A 20,372-nucleotide genomic window follows, 5' to 3' on the forward strand; every position below is an offset into this window, starting at 1 on the left:
CTTTGTCACTTTGTACTTGTACCCATTCTACCATATAGTAGGTGTTTGAGATGTGATAATTTAATGTGCATCTTCCATTGTCTGTTATTCTGCATATTATTTGTATTTTGTCGTTCTTGAAATTTAAATTTAAGATGATGTATTAGAGGTAAAATGTTTAGTCATTTACATTGCCAGTTCATTCCAATGAGAATGTGCTCTAAATTGATTTGTCAAATGTCAATTGCCCTTGAAGTACAAGCAACTTGAAACAGATAAGAGAATTTGGTGGTTTTGGCTTCAAATCACAACATTCCTGTGAGTTATATTTAAAATCAACAAAGGCAAGTAATAATAAGAAAAATGGTGTTTGTGACCTTTACTATGCAACAGTTCCCCCCTTTTGCAATTGTAGCAATTTATAGCAATCTTCTTGACTTTACATATATGCAGGTAACGACCACAGCTGGTCACTTCCGTTAATCCTCCATTTCCGTCGATGACGATGTCCACCTTTCACCTTTCATCATGTGATGTTCACAAGCTGAGCCCTCGGGTACTGAGATGTCATTTTCAGTCAACTGCAAATGGCAGTACAGGACAAAATGGCTGCCCCCTGAGATGGATCAAATCAGTTGGATTATTCTACTTGATTTGTATTCCACAAATGCAATGTTAATCAGAATGGTATGTTTAGTCTTGTGAGGGTGCATAGAACATTTTGGACTTGACTTCCCCCTTAAACGATGATACTGGCGTGTTGCTTTTTCCATGTCACCTCTTTCTGCTCCAAATGTTTAAATTTGAGCATTTATGACATGATGGATTGCTCTTCTTCTCCCACATCCACCCCCAAGATTTACAACCTTTTCTCATTAACATCTTTTAATTGGCTGTTGGACTAAGTTGAAAACAATGAGGCATTGATCTCTTTAAACATAATCACCTCATCCAGTCATTCAATGGTTGCTGTCACTGTGGGCCACTGAGAGAAAAATGACCCCATCGATGCCCTTCACTTCCCCTCAGTAAAGTCTGGAGTGCACAGCCACCCACTCCATCTTAGCAGGTTGGTTTAACCCCTTTTTACTGTCTCGCAGGCTCAAAGGACAGCATCCATCTCACAGAACACACTTTTGCGGTGACAGCATAAATGGCGTAAAGTTACCACTGATCAGTGAGCAACAGAATAAAAAAATATCTCAAACAAAATGCCCCGTTGTTCAAATAAATGGCAGACCTTTCACTGCAAACTTTGTTTGAGGGGCCATTTTACTCTGCTATACAGTTACCACGTTCCATATTTGGAGTAAGAACCTTTCCTCAAGACATGATTAGACGTGATTAGCAGATCTGTCTCACACTCAAAGTCGGCAGGTTTGGCTCATGCAATTGTGTTTGGAGTTTGAAAGTCTTTCCCATGATTGTGTGCATTTCCTGTCGGTAAAATGACAAAGAAAAATTATTTATATATATCACTGTAAAAACAGACAAACACATAATCAAGTTGTAACAACTTTTAATCATAAATTATTGACATTTACAGCAAAAATGTTAGTTAGTTACAATAAGGCTGTTTGCTCCAAAACAATTTGATGCTTTCATTTAATGCTATTCATTTATGTCTTATGTCTGCACCAGTCAGCAAGACAAATTCCTAGCACTGTAATGTGAAACTTATTCACTTACATGGCAATAAAACAGATTCTGATTCTGATTGATGAGTTGTTCAAGGAGCAAAAAAAGAATTGTTGACCAACTTAAAAAAAATTGCTTTAAGTGGTAACACACGATTGAATCCAAAATCAATATATTAAGTTAAATGAACGTTAAACTTAATATATTCATTTTGGATTAACATTAAACATAAGACATTCACTTTGGATTAATTTAATTCAAACGTGTGTTACCACTTAAAGCGATTTTTTAAAAGTTAGTCAACAATTAAATTTGTAATCTTAAACTGGTTCAACAATTCTCTTTTTAGAGTATAGTATAGTATAAAAATAATAGAAAGTCACCACCATACCACAATGCAAAATACAGTATATATACAGAAGACAAATATAATGTAATCAATAGGCCGACCAAAAGTTGGAAGACATGTAAAGGCAGAAGCTTCAATTAGATCTCATTAAATTGTACAGAATGAAGTGGCTGCTGAGAGTAAATACAAACATTTCCCAAAACAACAAAGTGAACTCAGTAAAATCTTAAAGTTTAGTAGCCAGCCTAAAATTAAAAAAAAAAATGTGTGTGTGTGTGCGGAGTTTTGAAATTAATTAAAATAATATTTATTTATTTCAATGCTTGTTCATATCTCCAATTTGTTTTCTATGAGTTACATGGAATTCTGAAAAGCTTCCCAGTGTAGTGTTTATTTTCTGCTCAGATATGTTATTATATCAATTTAATCAAGAGAAAAGACATTTTAATGAACAAGAAATGTCCTAGTATGACATTTGCAGATCAGGCTGTGTCACAGACGACAACAGAGCTAATTTAAAGAGAATTTAATTGATGGGGGAATAAGGGATGTCTGTTTGTCCGTTGTCTGCACGTGTGTGTGTTAGTAATCAGAAAAGCCTCCCTGGAAAGTTACTGACAAGATGTGAGCTTTTGCAGTGCCTGTGATGCAATGTAAACTGCTTATTTACTCAGCTTTGACTGGAAAGCAAGTGCGCAGGTCAGAGGGCCACCAGTAAAATATTCAACAAGCCAACACATGGTGGGGTTTGGGGCTTTAACACACTCAAGTGAGTTCCCCCCTCCTACTTTTAGAGTTTGTGTTGTTCCTTGTACTGCCCAGAAATCCCTAACAAGTGTTGAGAGAGGTGCATTAATAGTGCATGACACAGCAGTCCAGCGGGACTGCAAATGTTTGCCTCTTAATCCAAGATTCAGTGGCCTTTGGTCTGATCACAGCAGACATTGATGGAAATGGGAGAAGAAAACTCAGCCAACTTGTGTACCGTAATCTGCTTGAAGGGTAGTTCTGTAGTTCATTTCAAACATTCGAAGAACCAATTTCAGCCACAGAAGCACACACTGGTTGTTGTCTGGATCTTTTCACCGCAAGAGTGTGCCCCGTAGAACTCGCTGAGTAAGTAAAAGATCCAAACACTATGCTATCTGCCATTTGGCCGCCTTCCCCCGTCTGCGCATACTCCAGTCGGTAGATCTGAGAGGATACATGTAACATCCTGTTATTCTTGGCTCTTTTCTTCTGCGTCCCGGGATGGGTTCCACTATAATTGTTGGATGCAGGTGTCTGTTGCAGTGCCTGTCAAGAAAAGATAAAGAGTTTTTCTGGGGGCGCAAGGAAAGGGGAGTGCAGTGATGGAGGGCCTCTCTCCTGCAGCTCCGCTGGCTGCATTAGCCCGTCGCTTTATAATTGTGTGAAGGGAGCACTTGCAATGGCTCCCTCATTACTCACTGGCATGGTTGCTACCTAGCAGGCAGACACACCTCGTCCTCTAGCACTCTCTCCCTGTCTCACTTATTCCAGGATGTCCCTCACCTCCATCAGTCCCTCCCATGGGCAATCCCCCTTATTGTTTTTTTGACCCTGGACCCCCATTGGCAGATATCACCTTTTCTTCTCAAAATATTTTTTTGACATCCTCCTTTATCAGCCAGCATACTATTGTACTGCCTTTACGTTGAGTAATGCCGCCCAGGCCTTGGAGTTAATATTTGGGTGGGGGATTACCCAGGGTGACCAGACGTCCTGTTTCAGTCCAATCCAAATCCAATTTATTTCTATAGCACATTTTATAAATAAGCATTTCCAAAGTGCTGCACATTGAGATTCGCACACTATCAAAAACATTAGATCTAGTAAAACCAACTATTAAAAAAAAAACTGTCAATAAAATACTATATTTGATAATCAAGTGCAGAATGTGACAGATGATACGAGCGTGTTTCCCATCGCCTGATTTTTGGACCAGACATGCTTTGCAGTTTTGTATTCAATAATTGAGGCATGTTTTTTCCCCCCACACACACAAAGCACATGAAGCATTATTGTGTATTTCTTGTCCATTTGTCCACAGAGGGAGGTACGTGTGAGGTGATTGCGGCCCACAGATGCTGTAACAAGAATCGCATCGAGGAACGCTCTCAGACCGTCAAGTGCTCCTGTTTACCAGGCAAAGTGGCAGGGACAACACGCAACAAACCCTCCTGTGTGGATGGTAAGGAAATACCCCTGACTGATTTACCCACGTCTTTTATAAATGACAAAAGTGTTTGACAAGTAGATCTCTTTATGGATGGCTTGGAATTTCTCACTTGATTGCAACGCTGCATAAAATGGCAGGTAGTCAGGCAGAATGAATACCAGATTAAATGTACTGTAAGTTTGTTGCTATGGTGGGTAGAATACTCAAATAATGCGATTAAGCACTTGCCCAGTACATACGTTTTTTTTATGTCTTATGCTAATAATACAAATTCATACAACCATTAGGCAGGAAGAGGTTATGTGCGTGTAGGCATCAAGTGCTTAATCCAGAGTTTGTGAACACCTGAGCAAGGAGCATGTTGCAGATCACATTGCCCACGGCGGATCAGGCTGATGGAAATGAATAACTAATAAACAGGTCAGGGAAGCTCCAGGCTAGTGCACCTGAATTACCTCAGCTGAGGAAAACAATCAGGCAGAGGCATCTTTGCGGGGAAGAAAAGCAGGCAGGAAGTCACGAACCTATTCAGACAGAACTCTAACGCCCTCCTTCCGCCACAATATGGTTCCCCAATCTCAATCTTTTGACCTTAACCCCAGCAGGATGTCAAAGTGTTCACCCTTTGTGGAAAAAAATGATGCGTAAAAAAAAAAAAAGAGTCCTCATTAAAAGACCTGTTACATGAGCGGCCAGACAGGCTCACTCCATGGACTCCACAGGGCTGGTTAGCCATCTGACACTTAAGATGATCAAGGAATATGAATTAACCATGAGACAAGGCTAACACATTGACGAAAATCTGAGTTCTTAGTCCTTGAGACGTTCTGATCTTTAGATGGAAACACTTGATGGAAAGACTTAGTTTTTGTCATATGTTGCAAATCTAAATTCACTTTAATATTTGATTGAACAAATATCATGCAGTGTGGCAGTATGATAGCAGACAGCCTTTAATGTCCCTGTCGCACAATTAGTGAAAAAACATGGATTTTGTTTTCCTTACCTGACAACAACCTCACTTGAAAAGACAGCAACTGAATGGCTGAAGACAATTGATCATAACTGTGTAAAATGCAGTAAGCGATCCCACTCTGTACGTCTTTGACATTCAGTGGAAGATGATGAAAACAGCACAGTACTTATTTTGTCATTTCACTCTCATGGGCACAAGCATACTGCGTGAAAACTCTTCACAGATTCAGGCAAGTAAACAAACTCAAGTGCAACTTGTGCCAGATGCACATCACAGCACTTTACTCTGAGTAAAAATGTTATCGTCACAATGAGATTTTTTCATGACAATCTAAAAAAATGACTCAGTGCTTATGATCATTGCTATGCTCACTGAACACGGGAATTTGTGACGACAGTACTGTATATCTTGCGGCGTGTGACATTTTTTTCTCTGCGTCATGAAGAAAGTTTCCAATAGAAGTTGGGTACAATCAGGCAAATCAAAGAGTACCTTACAAAGATTCAGGCACAGAAGTAGACGCTATTGTTAACACTTAATGCCTCAGTGGGTTTGGGTCCCCCAGCCAGAAATCTTCAGTCAGTGAATCGATTAACAAGCACTTAAAGTTGGAGTAGTGATAAAAATGAAAAAGACAAGCCAGTGAACAGCAACGCAGCAGTATTGACCACAAATGTGCCACAAATAGGATGACCTTGACTCCGGATTAAGGCAATTTCTTAATTTAGGTCACTCACATTCAACTGGGATCATTTTCACCAACTTTATTTGGTGCTAAAACCACATGAGATGTAGTCATTAGTCACACTTCGCAAAAACACCATTGAGCAGTTTTGATCTGTGTTGTCAGACTTGGTGGAATAAATGGACTGTCCCAGATAGAATTTTCTCTACGTGTCCCAGTTGTTGTTAATATTCCATCTAGAATGAGCAATGATTCTGCAACAAGGTTGATCTTATCTCCTCGCTAGTGGCCACCCACTGCCACTGTTGCCATACACAGGTTACATGCCCACACACATTAGCAATCTTAGACAAATGAATTGTTATTATATAAAAATAATCTGTTTTCAGGGGGGCATTTGTTGTGGAAACACAGGCAGAGCCTAAAGGAAAGTGTTTGTCATTATATTTAGCTAAATGTGTAGTCTCTGTGATGGTCTGTTCATTATCAGTTATTAACATCTAAATCCAACATCAAAGCGCATGGTGATCATAGATCCAATTGTTGTGTGAGTTGTTTGCACCCAAGCATCATAAACTCATTTCCCGAATGCTAAAAATCAAGCAGGAAGTTATTCAAGCTGCTGACCGTTTAATTAATTTGCTGGGTGTCAGATCATTTCTTGTCTCCAGAGGTCACTCATGTCACGATGATGACAGCACTGCTGGTTTATCTCAGGTAACCAAAAAGTCAATTTTGGTGGTTTAACATAATTTGAATTGCACAGGTATATAGCCATTTTTACATATTTTTTATTTTAACAAACGTCCTAATCAGATACGAACCCATGACCATTGATTTCATTAAGTTCATGCGACTTTAAAGAAAAATGCTATATTGGGATAGACAGACCCGTCACCAGAGTTCAGGCTTAAGGGGGGCACATGAAATGCATGGGGGGGCAATTATTATGAATACCCTACAGACAGCATTAACTTGCCCCATCTATTTGGATAAATCCACGTAGCACTGACGTGCATCCATCCATTGAATGGTGCCCGCTGACCAGTATTATCATAGACAGCATTTACAGTACAAATAAAGTAAAGTAAAAAAAAAAATTGTACTGTAAATGTAAAAATAGATAATAAGAAGAAGAAGAAGACAGTTCAAAAAACACGCATCAGAATTGAAATGTTGAAGCTCATAGGTGATGTCCTAAACACAAAAAGCAATGATGCAACAATGAGTCATCATTTTGAAGTTTCTCATAAATTTTCTATTCTACATCATTAATATATGCTCGCATGGCAACAATTCCATCCATTCTGCTGGTTTGTGAACATTTTATGTGGTTAATCAAACAGCATCATCGTCCTCAGGTTCTGTCTTTGACAATTTTCTCTGTGGCAGCATCTCTCAGCATTTCTTCGGGAGTTACAATTTCTTGTTTCAGTTGCTATTGAAGCTTTTTGGCTGAAGATACAGAGATGTGACGACAGCGTGTGTGGGGAGGCGTCACGCTCAGTAGGGGTCTGCTGTCAGATTATCCCTGTAGCGGGAATTGATTATTAGCTTTGACAGGGAGAACTATGTCCTAGTTATGTCACAGCCAACGAGGCTCTTAGTGAAGAACATCCCTTTTAACAAGTCAAACGCTCATATCTCTGCAGCCTCGCTCATCACCACACTTATCCCAGTCTATGTCTAACTCAAGCCCCCGGCCATAGTTTGGACACCGCCAAAAAGGTGAAAATTGCACACTCTCACACACACACATTAATCTCGACCACAGGCTGGCGGATGTCCTTACAACACACATACGCCCGACTCATGTTGTCATGTAGCTGCTGTAGCAGTAAACTCGCAACAAGAGGCGCATGCAGATGCCCGCTCATCGCTGATCACTGATGGGGAATGAACCCTTCTGTTCTGCCGCGGGTGCATATAGCCGAGCATGACAGGTTGTCATGGTACATTTAAGATACATCCAGGGGGGGAGACGCACACGGATGGTAAATGGAAATGCTACAAATGTTCCATTGCTGGTCAAGCAGATGGTGAAATGTTTGCTTGCAGTAAAGTAAAATGTGCAGGACCAGCTCCAAAATTATTTTCTTAGTTTAGGGTGCACTGTAATCATTTCATTTGCATAAAAGTCGAACTTATGTTAATTTTGAAAATTCTAAAGTAATGAAATAGTAGCGGTAAGAAAAGAACTAAAGATATGAATATTCACATATGGATTGGACAGAATGAGCCCCTTATGAGGTTTAAGCGCTAGCATTAACGCTCTTCTTCTTCTGATGCTCACTCAGGCAAACTCTGGAAAAGTGGAGCAAACATTGAATACTTCTGGGTGTGAAACGATGCTTGTACTTTTTGGGGAGTTAGGGATAACCACTATGAGCTCATGTGATCTGATTTGAGAAACACACAAACAAGGCAAATCCTTGTGCTGGAGTTGACGTGATGAAGGAATAAAAACAATTGACTTGCCCAAAAAAAAAAAAAAAACGTCAATTTGTTATTTGCAATCTCCTCAATCTTCCATGGAAATGTTATCATCGAGGAGTCGAGCAAATCATCTGAGCAGAGAGAAGGGGCAAAAAAAATAGGCATCATTCGATGGAGACATCTGCATCATCTTCATAACTGTCACAATTAGAGACAGACTGGGAACAAAATTCGACCCAGGAAAATATTTGTCTTAATCCGATTCGACGACGGGGGTACTACATCCAGCGAATACTATTCGTAGGTCAGCGCCGAGGGAAGGGAATGCGCATGGCGGCCTGTGACATACGCAATTAATATTTATCAGAATGGTTTCGATAAGTTCGGCAAACTCCTGAAATGCCCGATGTCCAGTCCGCCCATGACTGTCATTGCATTGTAACAACCGCACAACTGATGACATCGTTCCCACAGCTGTCATTGGTTGTTACTACTGTACAGCATGACATTACATGACATAAAGAAGCCATACTTATGTGTATGAGAACATCCAGCTTTACATGACCAGGATTTTTTTCATCTGATCACAGATTGGCGATCAAGGAATTCGAAGAAAACGATAACAAATCACTGATTTGATTAGAAGATGGAGCAACATTTCTATTAACTCATTCACTGCCATTGACGGCTATAGACGTCAAATATTCATTTTAACTATTTCTATTAGTTTAATTTTTTTTTTCCATTTTTGGTAACAAGAGTATGAAAACCTAGAATTTTTATTGTACATTTAGAACAGATATAAAATGTGTGATTAATCATGAGTTAACTCGTGAAGTCATGCAATTAATTACGATTAAAAAATTGAATCGCCTAATTCTTAGTAATCCCTTCTTTTCTTTAATCGCGCAAGGCGATTAAATTTTGTAATTGTAATTAATCGCATGACTTCAATAGTTAACTCACGATTAATCATAAATTTTATATATGTTCTAAATGTACAATAAAAACATTCTATGTTTTCATACTCTTGTTAACAAAAGTGGAAAAAAATTTAAACCAATAGAAATAGTTCAAATGAATTTTTGACGTCAATAGCCGTCAATGGCAGTGAATGAGTTAAGAAAAACCTTACAATCTATAGTCGACCGCCGCCATTTACGGGGGATAGAGACTGGCGAAAATCAATGTGTAATTGACGTCAATGGAATTGCAGGGAAAAAATCTTCAAAAAATGCTGATAAACATTAAATATAACATGTAATGTCTTAATTCAGGAGACAATCAATGATGTCATTAATTGATCGGGAAAATTAAGACATTACTGCTGTTTTCTGATTTTGCATGAAATGCTAAATATCGTCTGATCCCGATCCAGCCAATCAGATCGGTATAAAGTCTAATGAACATACTGTACATGATGAAGCTGAAGTACATGTTGCCTTTGACTTATTTTGACTTCCTTTCGGCAGTGAAAGCAAATTACTTCTTACCCATAAGCACAGGTTACATCACTGGCTTTTTAAAAAAAATATATATATATATATTATTTTGTATGTGGGTGACCATGTGTATGTGCGTGCGTGTGTGCGTGCGTATGAGTGTGTATTCATTAGTTCACCTAAAACCTATTAAAAAATCCCATACCATTCACCTAAACCGAACACTTCCAGCTAGTCATGAGGCCGAGGAAGGACCAAAGAAAAGAAAGGAAAGTGAAATCCAGCAACGACCAGACACCACCCACCACCCACCACCCACCGGGCCACCAACCAGAGTCCTTCACCAACCCCAGAAACATCTAAATTTCACCACATCACTGGCTTTAATACTGGCTTGTGCACATTTAAATGTAAATTAATCCCTATTGATTAAAAAAAGATAGAGAGATGAAAAGAAAAAAGCATCTTAAATCTTAATTTTTCATCAATTCATTTAAAAGAAGTCAACCATACTCTCAGCGACGTGCCAAGTTAAAAGACATTAACTATTCATTAAACCCATGGTCACGAATTCCCATTTTGACACAGACAGAAATCAATTCTCCTCGTCACACATCACGATGTTCAAACATTCTGCTACCTGGCAGGGAGGAATGTGTGACAGACTTCTATCCATCACAGATCTCTTACCATTGAACTGACAGATGCGCTTGTAAAAGGTTCACATCTATTCATGTTTATCAATTCAAGACCCATACTCACTTGTTTGTCCAACAAAACCGCCTACAACGAACATCTTGAATCTTGTTTGATTTACTTGTTTGTATTTTTCTTATCTGTATTTGTAGCCCATGTATCATGTTTGTACACTACTTTGTCCAGATGTATCAATGCCTGATCCTGCCAGATTCAGACAACTGAAGTCATTTAAGAGATTATTTTTGATTCCAGCTTTCACAGTCATCCTACAAGCAGCCACTGAAACAGAGAAGAGTGGTGGCAGATTGGCAGAGAGTGATGAACAGAAAAAGCATACATTTGAAGACAATCAAATACAATGGGAAAAAAAATGATTGTGAAACAAGACAAATACAATTAAAGAACAAGATATATTGCAAAATGCCAAATCACTTTAAGTGTGTATACTTATCTGGAGACCATTCCAATCTTGTAACATTTTCATTAAATGTCAGTATATTTAATTAGATAACCAATTCAATTGAAAATTGCAAACACAAATTCATAATAAAATTACTAATTGGCCATCAAAATGTCTCACTTTTGTGACTAAATGCCATCTTGTTGCCAGCGATGCTTTGACATGCTGATTAGGTATACTCTCTTCTAATCCACAATAATAGGAGCCTGATTTCAATTAAAATACTTCATAAAATATTATTGAGTTGGCAAGGCAATGTTGGACTTTAGACTGCCTTGTCCTGGCAGCTAGCAAAACTGTATTAATTGGGAGTGTACATGTTATAAATTTGGTGCTTTTATGAACAAAGAAAAAAACATTGCAATGATGTTCAGATAATTTTTACTCCAAATGTTGCTTGTACATTCATTCAACAAACTGCTGGTGTCTTTCCAACACCTTGTACTTCTAATAGTCACTTTTCAGGTGACCCCAAAACCATTAACATTGCATCATCAAAGACAGCAAGCTATTTTCAACGCTTAAGATTGGCCAATAATTTGTAAATTGACCAACGGTATAGTTTTAGGAAAAAAAAGTTAAATTTAGCAAATTGTGATTTATGAGGTTTCGACCCAAGGCCAGCAAAATATAATACTGAAATGAATATACTCAACTCAACTTAATTTATAAAGCACACAAAACAAGCATTGCTGTATACAAAGTGCTGTACATGCAGTAAAAGAAAAGTAAAACAAGAACAAAACAAACATTGTAAGTAAGTATACAAGTAAATAAAATCTACATTAATAAATGAATAACAAGAAGTAGGTAAGTGAATAAATAAATAAATAAATAAATAAACATCAAATTCATAACACAAAAGGGAGATTGCCTAAAATTGAGCGGAAGGTCGTTCCAAAGGGAGGGACCAGCAACTGCAAAGGCTCGATCCCCTCTAAGCCTCCACTTTGTCCTCGGTATCTCCAATTGTGTCTGGTTTGTGTAGAAGTGAAGGAGCTCACCGAGGTAAGGTTGGGCAAAACCATTTAGTGATTTAAAAACAAATAAAAGAATCTTAAAATGGACTGGGCAGCCATTGAAGACAGGCCAGGATAGGGGTTATTTGCTCCCTCTTACTGGCACCAGTTAGGAGACGAGCAGCAGCATTTTGGACCAGCTGGAGACGCTTGAGGGAGGACTGGTTGATTCCAAGATAAAGTGCATTACAGTAATCCAGCAGAGATGTAACGAAGGCATAGATTACCGTTTTTAAGTGCTTCTTAGATAGAAGAGTCTTTACCTTAGCCAGCTGCCTAAAATTAAAAAAGCTGGATTTGACAACAGCAGCAATTTTTGCGGTCCAGTTTAAACTCCCTGTCCATCTTAACACCCAAGTTTGAGACTGTTGGCTTAAGATAGTGTGCCAAAGGACCAAGTCAGCAGGATGAGAAGGTCCACTGGGACCAAAGACCATAATTTCTATTTTCTTCTCATCGAAGTTCAAGACATTTAAAGCCATCCAGGCTTTGATTTCCTTCAGGCATGACAAAAGTGGCCTCAATGAGAAAGCGTCCTTTTTACTAATCAGGACGTAGATCTGACTGTCATCCGCACAGCAATGAAAAAAAATCCCATGTTTTCTTATGATGGAGCCCAAGGGCAGTAAGTATAATGAGAACAGTAGGGGACCCAAAATAGAACCTTGTGGAACACCATTTGACAGTGGGGCAGTGCGGGACTCGGAGCACCCAAGGATAATACAGAACATTCTGTCAGCCGAATACGATCTAAGCCACTTAAGAGCACTACTACTAATGCCCACCTGGTGCTGTAAACGACCCAACAGAATACTGTGGTCCAGAATCTAACAGAACGAGACATACAGTTCATAGTCTCCAGTGTCATTTGCCACGAGGATGTCATTAAAAACTCATGTGTCGTCTTAAAACCTGACTGGAAAACCTTCAAGATGTTATTTCCGTCCAAGAAAGTGTTTACTTGTATGTGTACCACTTTTTCCAAATTTTTTGAAATGGAAGGCGACTTAGAAATGGGCTTAAAATTTGACAGCACGCATTGATCTAGTCCGGGTTTCTTCAACAGTAGTTGCACCACAGCATGTTTAAATTGTTTGGGGACTACGCCAGAAGATAGGCTACTGTTGATAATACTATCTTACTTGGGAGAACCTCTTTGAAGAAATGAGGGGGAACAGAATCATGTGGGGAGCCGGATGGCTTAATCTGGCGAACGGCATCTTGTAAAGAGCTCAATGAAATGGCTTCAAATGAATTTAGCACCACCAAGCAAGGGACCTGAACGCTGGGGTCAGAGGTGATGTTGGTGGTGTTGAGAGCTCTAGCTTTGGCAATCTTATCAATGAAAAACTGAAGGAAACTATTGCACATTTCAGGGGGATAGTTTGTGCAGGTAGGCTGAGATTGAGTACTGAATCGACAGTTTTGAATAGTACATGTGGATTGTGTAAGATTTGACTGATGTTCCTTTTTTGCCTCTTTTACGGTGTTCTGATAACAGTGCCAACAGTCTTTCAAAATTTGATAGGAGACTCGCAAGTCTTTTTTTTTTTTACCTTCGTCCAGCTTTGCGGCATTCCCGTTTGGCTGCACGTGTTTTTGAATTGAACCAAGGCTCGGGTCTGACTTTTGACCGCACGGTTTTGAATGACTGCTAAAATCTTAAGTGCATTGATCTAAATGCATTTTTTTGTTTTTTTAAAGCCATATTGTCTGTGTGGGTGAGCGTATGAGAGTGTTGAGGCTTACTTGCTCCATGGGCGTCATGGCAACAGTCTGCCTTGTGTCAACAAAAAAAATAATGAGGTTACTAGAAATATACAGTATATATATATATATATATATATATATATATATATATATATATATATATATATATATATATATATATATATATATATATATATATTTTTTTTAAAGGCCTTTTCATTAGCCTGGATTTAAACTGTAGGCCTAAGAGCTCAATTCCAATTTATTGCTAGATGTTTTGTTTGTTTGTCTATCTGTCTGTTCGTTTGTTTCTTTGTTTGTTTCCACTGTACCTGTAAATGCTGTTTTATGTGCATTCAGCTGTCAACAGCATTTCTACAACCACATCCACGTTAACAAGTCAAGTGAGACTGTGTTAATATGTGTGTACCAAATTATATCTAGATATTCGTTTTTCTTGTTGCAAACAATGTAATTTCGTTAAATTGTACTTTCTAAATATATTTTAATTATTTTGTTGCCTGTTTGACATTTTGCCAGATTTCGAAGGTGTTTTGGTGTCTGATTTCCTTTATGTACTCTTTGATACACGTCGGCAAAATTAACATTTACTCGCTAATTAATGAGAGGAGTGAGATGAAAAAGTTGAGGCATCATCCTGTCATATTCCTGACATACTGTTGTACATGAGAATATAAGAACTCCGACATTGCATCTGGTTAGTTGTGTCCTCAGTGTGACCTACTAGGACCACTGAACCTCTTAAAAGGGAAACTGAACAAAAGGTTAGCTAAGATGCACGCCATTCCAAAGATTCATTTTCATGTCTACTCCTGGAGTAAAACACAACACAGGAAAGGATCTTTCCTTCTCACCTTGAAGTAAACATTTGGAGATCTCGAGGATTCCTGGATGAGTGAATCTTTTCAGGAGGAACAAAGACCAAATTGATAGTGTTCATAGGAGAGGGAACATTGTGAGTAAGAGTATTGCAACAGCTCTGGTGTTTTGGATGAGTCATCAATATTTGGCACCAGTATTTTGTTCTCTGTGGTCCACTGGCCATCAGCTGGAACAGAGAACAGCTGTCTCAGGAAGAGGAAGATAACACATTAAAGTTTAGAGGAACTTTCAAATCGTTCCTTGAAGTTTTCTGCCAGACTCCAAATCCTTCAGCGTTGGATATTCTTGCGTGTGGTGCTTTTCACATGCTCCCGCAGATGTGGAAAATGCAACTTTCTACCATGAATGTCTCTCTCCAGAATGTGCAGCTTTATCTGGAAAGCTTTGTATCAGCAGCCATGTGTTTTTTTGCCTTGTCGTTGCATATTTTGGTCATTTATTGATGGGACGTGATGCTGCACAAAAAAAAAAAAAATCTCCCATCACCTTCTTACTACTTTTTTTTCTCTGCTGATTAGACAAGTTGATACACGTTCACATATCTTTGCTCAGCCAGTGAACATCATTATGCAGCAAAAGAGCCTTATGTTCAGGTGACATTTCCGCAGATCCAAACTCACTTGAACTAAGTTAACAAGTTTTGTCACTACTATCCATCACGTCTCGCATTTCTCCACGTAGTTCATTATGCAGCAGTTTTGTGTATGATGCAGTGACATGTCAGCATTTCAGGGCTGACAGCGGAACGCCTGCACACCAGGCCCGTACTCTGTCCCACCATCCATGGAGCTTTGTCCATCACAATTTACACTTTTTTTTGTGTCAAATCCAAGCCCTTCTTCCTTGAAAAACAGTTCCAACTCATTAAAGATAATTTACCGGGTTGTGCACCCCAGTAGAGGAAACAAACAAAGTAGCTCTTCCCTAAATGTCTTCCAATTAAAAAAAAAAAAAACGTGCAATTTAAAGCACACACTTTTTAATCAACCTGACATCAGTGAATGGCCTCTTCCCTTTAGTAATTGAGTCCATGAAGTTCTCCTGTGCCAATGTTGATTTATACATAGTAGAAACGGGCTACTCGTATCATGTTGACGTTCGCTATTCTGTGTTGATGCTGTTCCGATTTTTGTAGGGTAATTGGCATTGAAGCTAGCGTTAGTAGCGTTGAAATGCCACTTTAGATTCTTACCTTTGCTGACAGCAACAGTCTGTGTGCATATTGAGCACTGTTTTGCATTGGCGAGGTCCAGTAAAAACAAAACTCTTCTGTCCACCTACACTTGAACTGACGGTTGTCCAGGTCAACCTTGCACTTCTTGGCAAATTTATTGATACTCACTGATAACACGCGAGTGGGCAATTTACAAACCTTTAATAGAGACCCAAATCGAAACTATTTGTTTACAAAATATTGTTGAAATAAGTATTTTCATCAAAATAAGGGTTTATATGCAAATATATACACAATACATAACAAAATATTAGACTCAAACAAAGACTTATGTTATATACAAAGATTTATGTTGCCATGGCAAGGTGAAGTGAAATAATTTTTACTAAATTCGGCTGATTCTGCTTTCCTTGCCAATCAAAGCCGGCGACGAGTCTTCACAGAGATCTTATTGCAGTCCGTTTTAAGCAACCACCGTGAACAACACATGCGAGACAGGCGGCGCATGTGTCTATCAGTCATCAGTGACATGGGCGTCCGTCAATGACAGACTGAGAGGACCGTCGGTACTTGACTCGATTAGTTGACGATTACACAGATTGATGAAAACCCACTCGTTGCTTAGTCCGTCCGTTTTTTGTCATTCTTCAGCAAAACGGACATTTGTCATTGACGGACTGATGGACAGTCTGTCAGTACTGATGGAATGCCTACCTCTGGTAATGCGGTATTCCGCTTTGCTAAGGCAGTCGGCTAGTTGATGACTGATAGTCGAAAACTAAGGGCATGCGAAAGAGGAATATGGGTCAAGTGTACGTTGTGGGATGAGGTCAAAATAGAGTTGAATACTGAACATTTTTTTTTTAACCTTATGATAGGTAATAGCAGATATGGGAGTAAGTCGTCACTTTGCAAGTCACAAGTAAGTATCAAGTCTTTGCCCTCAAGTCCCGAGTCAAGACTGACAAGTCTCAAGCAATTCACAAGTCCTACACTTTGAGTTTCAAGTCCTTTCGAGTCATTTTAACAACATCATAGATGATATTACAGTATTTGGGGTGAGCATCAAAGTAGGAGTCAGGGACTTAGGGAGTTAACCCAGAGTGGTGCAACAGATTTCTGTGTTTGCAATGTGTTACCAGTGAGTTGACAGTCTCATTAACTACGCAGCTAGCAACAATAATTAGTACTAACATTAGCTTACTTACCGATGTTGAACGAAGTTTGAAGTTATTGCCTCTCCGTCAGTGATGTAATCTTGGACATAGTGCAATTAATTTTTTGTTGACCACCTCATAGTTTTTGTACCCAAACAACTAGTGGTGCAACTGATCACAAAAGTCACGGATCGGATTGTTTAAAGAAAACTACAATAAAAAACTAAATTAAATCAGATAAATAGAACTTTGTCTTAATTTATTTTATAAAATGCTTTTGCCCATTACATTTTTAAATATATATATAAACTCAAAATGTCTCATATGGCTTTAGGAACATAACTTTAAGTGCAATATAAGGCAAGATGCATAATTATTTTATACATGGTCCATGTATAAAATAACAAGGTGAAGGTATCCTGCCTTATGTTATATTGCACTTGTAGTGCACTTGAAGTTGTGTTCCTAAAATCCAAATGGCCATGTGAGACATTTTGAATGTTTTTTGTTTTTTTTTGTTTTTTAAAGCTAGTGCTTTATAAAATAATTATAAATTAAGGCAAAGTTCTATGTATTTATTTTGAATAATGAAAAATAGATCTAAGTTGAATTCAAGGCACATTCCTGTCGTTTAAACAGGGAGAGTGGATTACAGTAGTAGCATAGGTCCACAATAAAAAGAGCAAGCAAGCCAAACAACAGCTGTCAAACTACTGTTGCTAGCCAGGCACTTCATGCTAAGCCACGAACGCCGGAGACTTGTACCGTATCGTGCAATGGCGGCGTAATTAACTTGCCGTTTCTTCGCGTCCTAAATTCGCTATTTAATATACTTTTGGGGTGCCATTATGATAATGGTAGGAGAAAATATGTCATTTCAATAAAAAACGTCGATAATGCAAGCCAATATGTCAAAGGGAAGTAGTCAAGCTGGCGTTCACGCCACCATGCAGGCAGACTTCAAAGTAAAATCCACCAATTGGTGTCAATGTATTATTTGGTCAGCTTTATTTTGAAGTTTGCTTTAGCGTAGGCGTGGTGTGTTTGCGCCTTTGCGGCTTCTCTGACATGTCTGAATGACGGTGTCAGTACCAGATGTGATCGGGCTACAAGATCGTATCGGGGTCGCCTAACAAACACGTTACGTTACAGGATTGGCCGGAAATTATCCAGTTGACGTCAAACATTGGAAAGAAAATATCAAAGATGGAATTTAAACAAAATCTACGGACTGAAATTGTAAAAACACAAGTAAACCTAAGAATATAAACGCAAAATACATTGAATAAATAATAAAATAGATTGAATAAATGATAAATACACAAAATAGTTGCCTGAGATGTAACAAATATTGTCAGTTCAGACTGTTAATTGTTCCTATTATCATTAAGATGTTTTTGTGATGTATTGTGATAGTGAACAGCTAAAAAATAAACGAAACCGAAGTGAATTGCGCATTTCGTGCAGTAGTGACGTCACCGGCAAGCGCGAAGGCGCTTCTATTTTATTCTTCAATCTTAAAGTATCCTGCTTTTATATTCTTAGGTTTATTACAATTTGTACAATTTTAGTCCATACATTTTGTTATTTCAATCACATCTTTAATAATTTATTTCCAATGTTTTACTGTCTTTTTTTTCATATAACTTTATTGAACAATTGGAAACAGACAATTTCTAGCCAATCCTGTAGCATGACGTCATCTGTAGGTGACCCCGATACAATCATCTGGTACCGACAACAGCGCTGTCAGCCCAGCTCGCACACACACGCGCAAACCTAGAGGAACTTACTCGTTAAAATACATTTGAATCTTTTTGTTTTGGTGGAAGAAGCAAGTCTTTTCAAGAGAAAAGGCTCAAGTCCGAGTGAAGTCACAAGTCATTGTTGGTCAAGTCCAAGTCGAGTTGCAAGTCTTTTAACATTTTTTCAAGTCGAGTCTTAAGTCGTCAAATTCATGACTCGAGTCTGACTCGAGTCCAAGTCACATGACTCGAGTCCACACCTCTGGGTAATAGTATCACTGAGTCAACACTTAACTAATATGGAAAATGGGAAATTCAAACTACTTATACATATGGGTTTAAGCAGTTGCACATCTATCATTACATTATATACGCTTTACATAGCAATTAATAAAACTTCAGTTAAGTTTCATGAAACCTATCCAATGATCAAGTTTTCACTTAGAGTCTTTCTATTTTAGAAGCTCAGCTTAGGCATATTCATCATTCGCTTCCTTGCTTTGTCTCTTTTTCATCAGAAGCAAATGATGTTTGCAGCTGCTATATTTATTTTCAATTTCAAGTCAAATTAGCATTCACATTGTTAAATAGAAATGTCCTAAAGTTGCCCGTGTGTGTGTTCTCTCCTGGGAACAGTGGCATCATTTACTGCATCAGTATCACTTGATGCTATGATGAAAGACTTTTCCACACGCTCTCTTCACAGTGGGTTTTTTCCTAACAAGGACGTATTCCATATGGTGGGTTTTGTGCCTGCTAAACAGCTGAAATGTTGTTTGCTGTCAAATGTATATTTATTCCAAGAATTGACACGGTGAGAAAAACAAGCTAGAGGGACACATTGGATGATGGTGCAACATGTGCTAATTAGTGAGTAACGTAAGAATCCATGGGGAAATCCAAAGGTCTGATTCACATCTGCTTTGCCGAAAATCTTGTTTAAACGTTCAAATATCCTCCAGCCAGCATGTTAACAGTTTGCTGTGTTAAACTGTACTTTTACATTGAGATTGCTCACAGCATATTTGCTCATATTCCACTGCTGAATGGTGACCTACAGGCTAAGCAACATCAGACAGTTAACAACTTAATGGTTTTTATTTGTGATTTTAGGGTTACCCATAACTTTGTACGTTAGAGTGACATGCACACAGCAAGTCCCCAAGTGCATCCTTGTGAAAGGAATATGAGAACAATTTTTTTTTGTCAAATAGCTGGAGGATGAATTGAGTTGATGTTAAACGAACATAATTAGATGTTCTTCAAAATGAGCTTGCCCACCTCAGAATTACACGACAAAATGATTCATTCAGATTGGTATGAAGTTAGATGGAATGTGATCATTAGCCCAACTTTACTTACAAGTACTTTTGTGCTAAAAAATTATGCTATAGGAATTTTCTACAATTGCGAATGTGGGGCAGTAACTGTTTGTTGTACTAATTAATTTTTTCAAGTTCATAAAGAATTCTTTTTTATTAAGTTTACTTCATTAAAAATATTTTACATTTGCCATTTTAAATTCTATCTACAAATGTAACCTGCATTCTTTAGTGTCTCTGTAATAAAACTAACCTACCCTTTTCTATATTTGCTTACCTTCCCCAGCATCCATTGTAATTGGCAAATGGTGGTGTGAGATGGAACCGTGTCTGGAGGGAGAAGAGTGCAAGACTCTGCCTGACAATTCCGGATGGATGTGCTCCTCCGGGAATAAAATCAAGACCACAAGGGTGAGACCTCAACAAACGTACCCCGGAAAATATGTAAATTTATAGCTCACAGATGTGTGCTACACAT

General features: G+C 38.4%; 1 protein-coding gene across 2 annotated transcripts in view; it reads left to right on the forward strand.

Moving 5' to 3' along the window:
* Positions 1-20,372, forward strand: part of tafa1b (TAFA chemokine like family member 1b) — a 146,735-nt gene that overhangs the window by 114,360 nt on the left and 12,003 nt on the right. For both annotated transcript variants that reach the window (XM_077574446.1, XM_077574447.1), the window contains exons 3-4: positions 4,038-4,178; positions 20,181-20,305. In XM_077574446.1, the coding sequence (XP_077430572.1) occupies positions 4,038-4,178; positions 20,181-20,305 (266 nt within the window). The remainder of the gene's footprint in view (positions 1-4,037; positions 4,179-20,180; positions 20,306-20,372) is intronic.

The sequence above is a fragment of the Vanacampus margaritifer genome, chromosome 8 (genome assembly GCF_051991255.1).
Source record: "Vanacampus margaritifer isolate UIUO_Vmar chromosome 8, RoL_Vmar_1.0, whole genome shotgun sequence".
NCBI classification, from domain to species: domain Eukaryota; kingdom Metazoa; phylum Chordata; class Actinopteri; order Syngnathiformes; family Syngnathidae; genus Vanacampus; species Vanacampus margaritifer.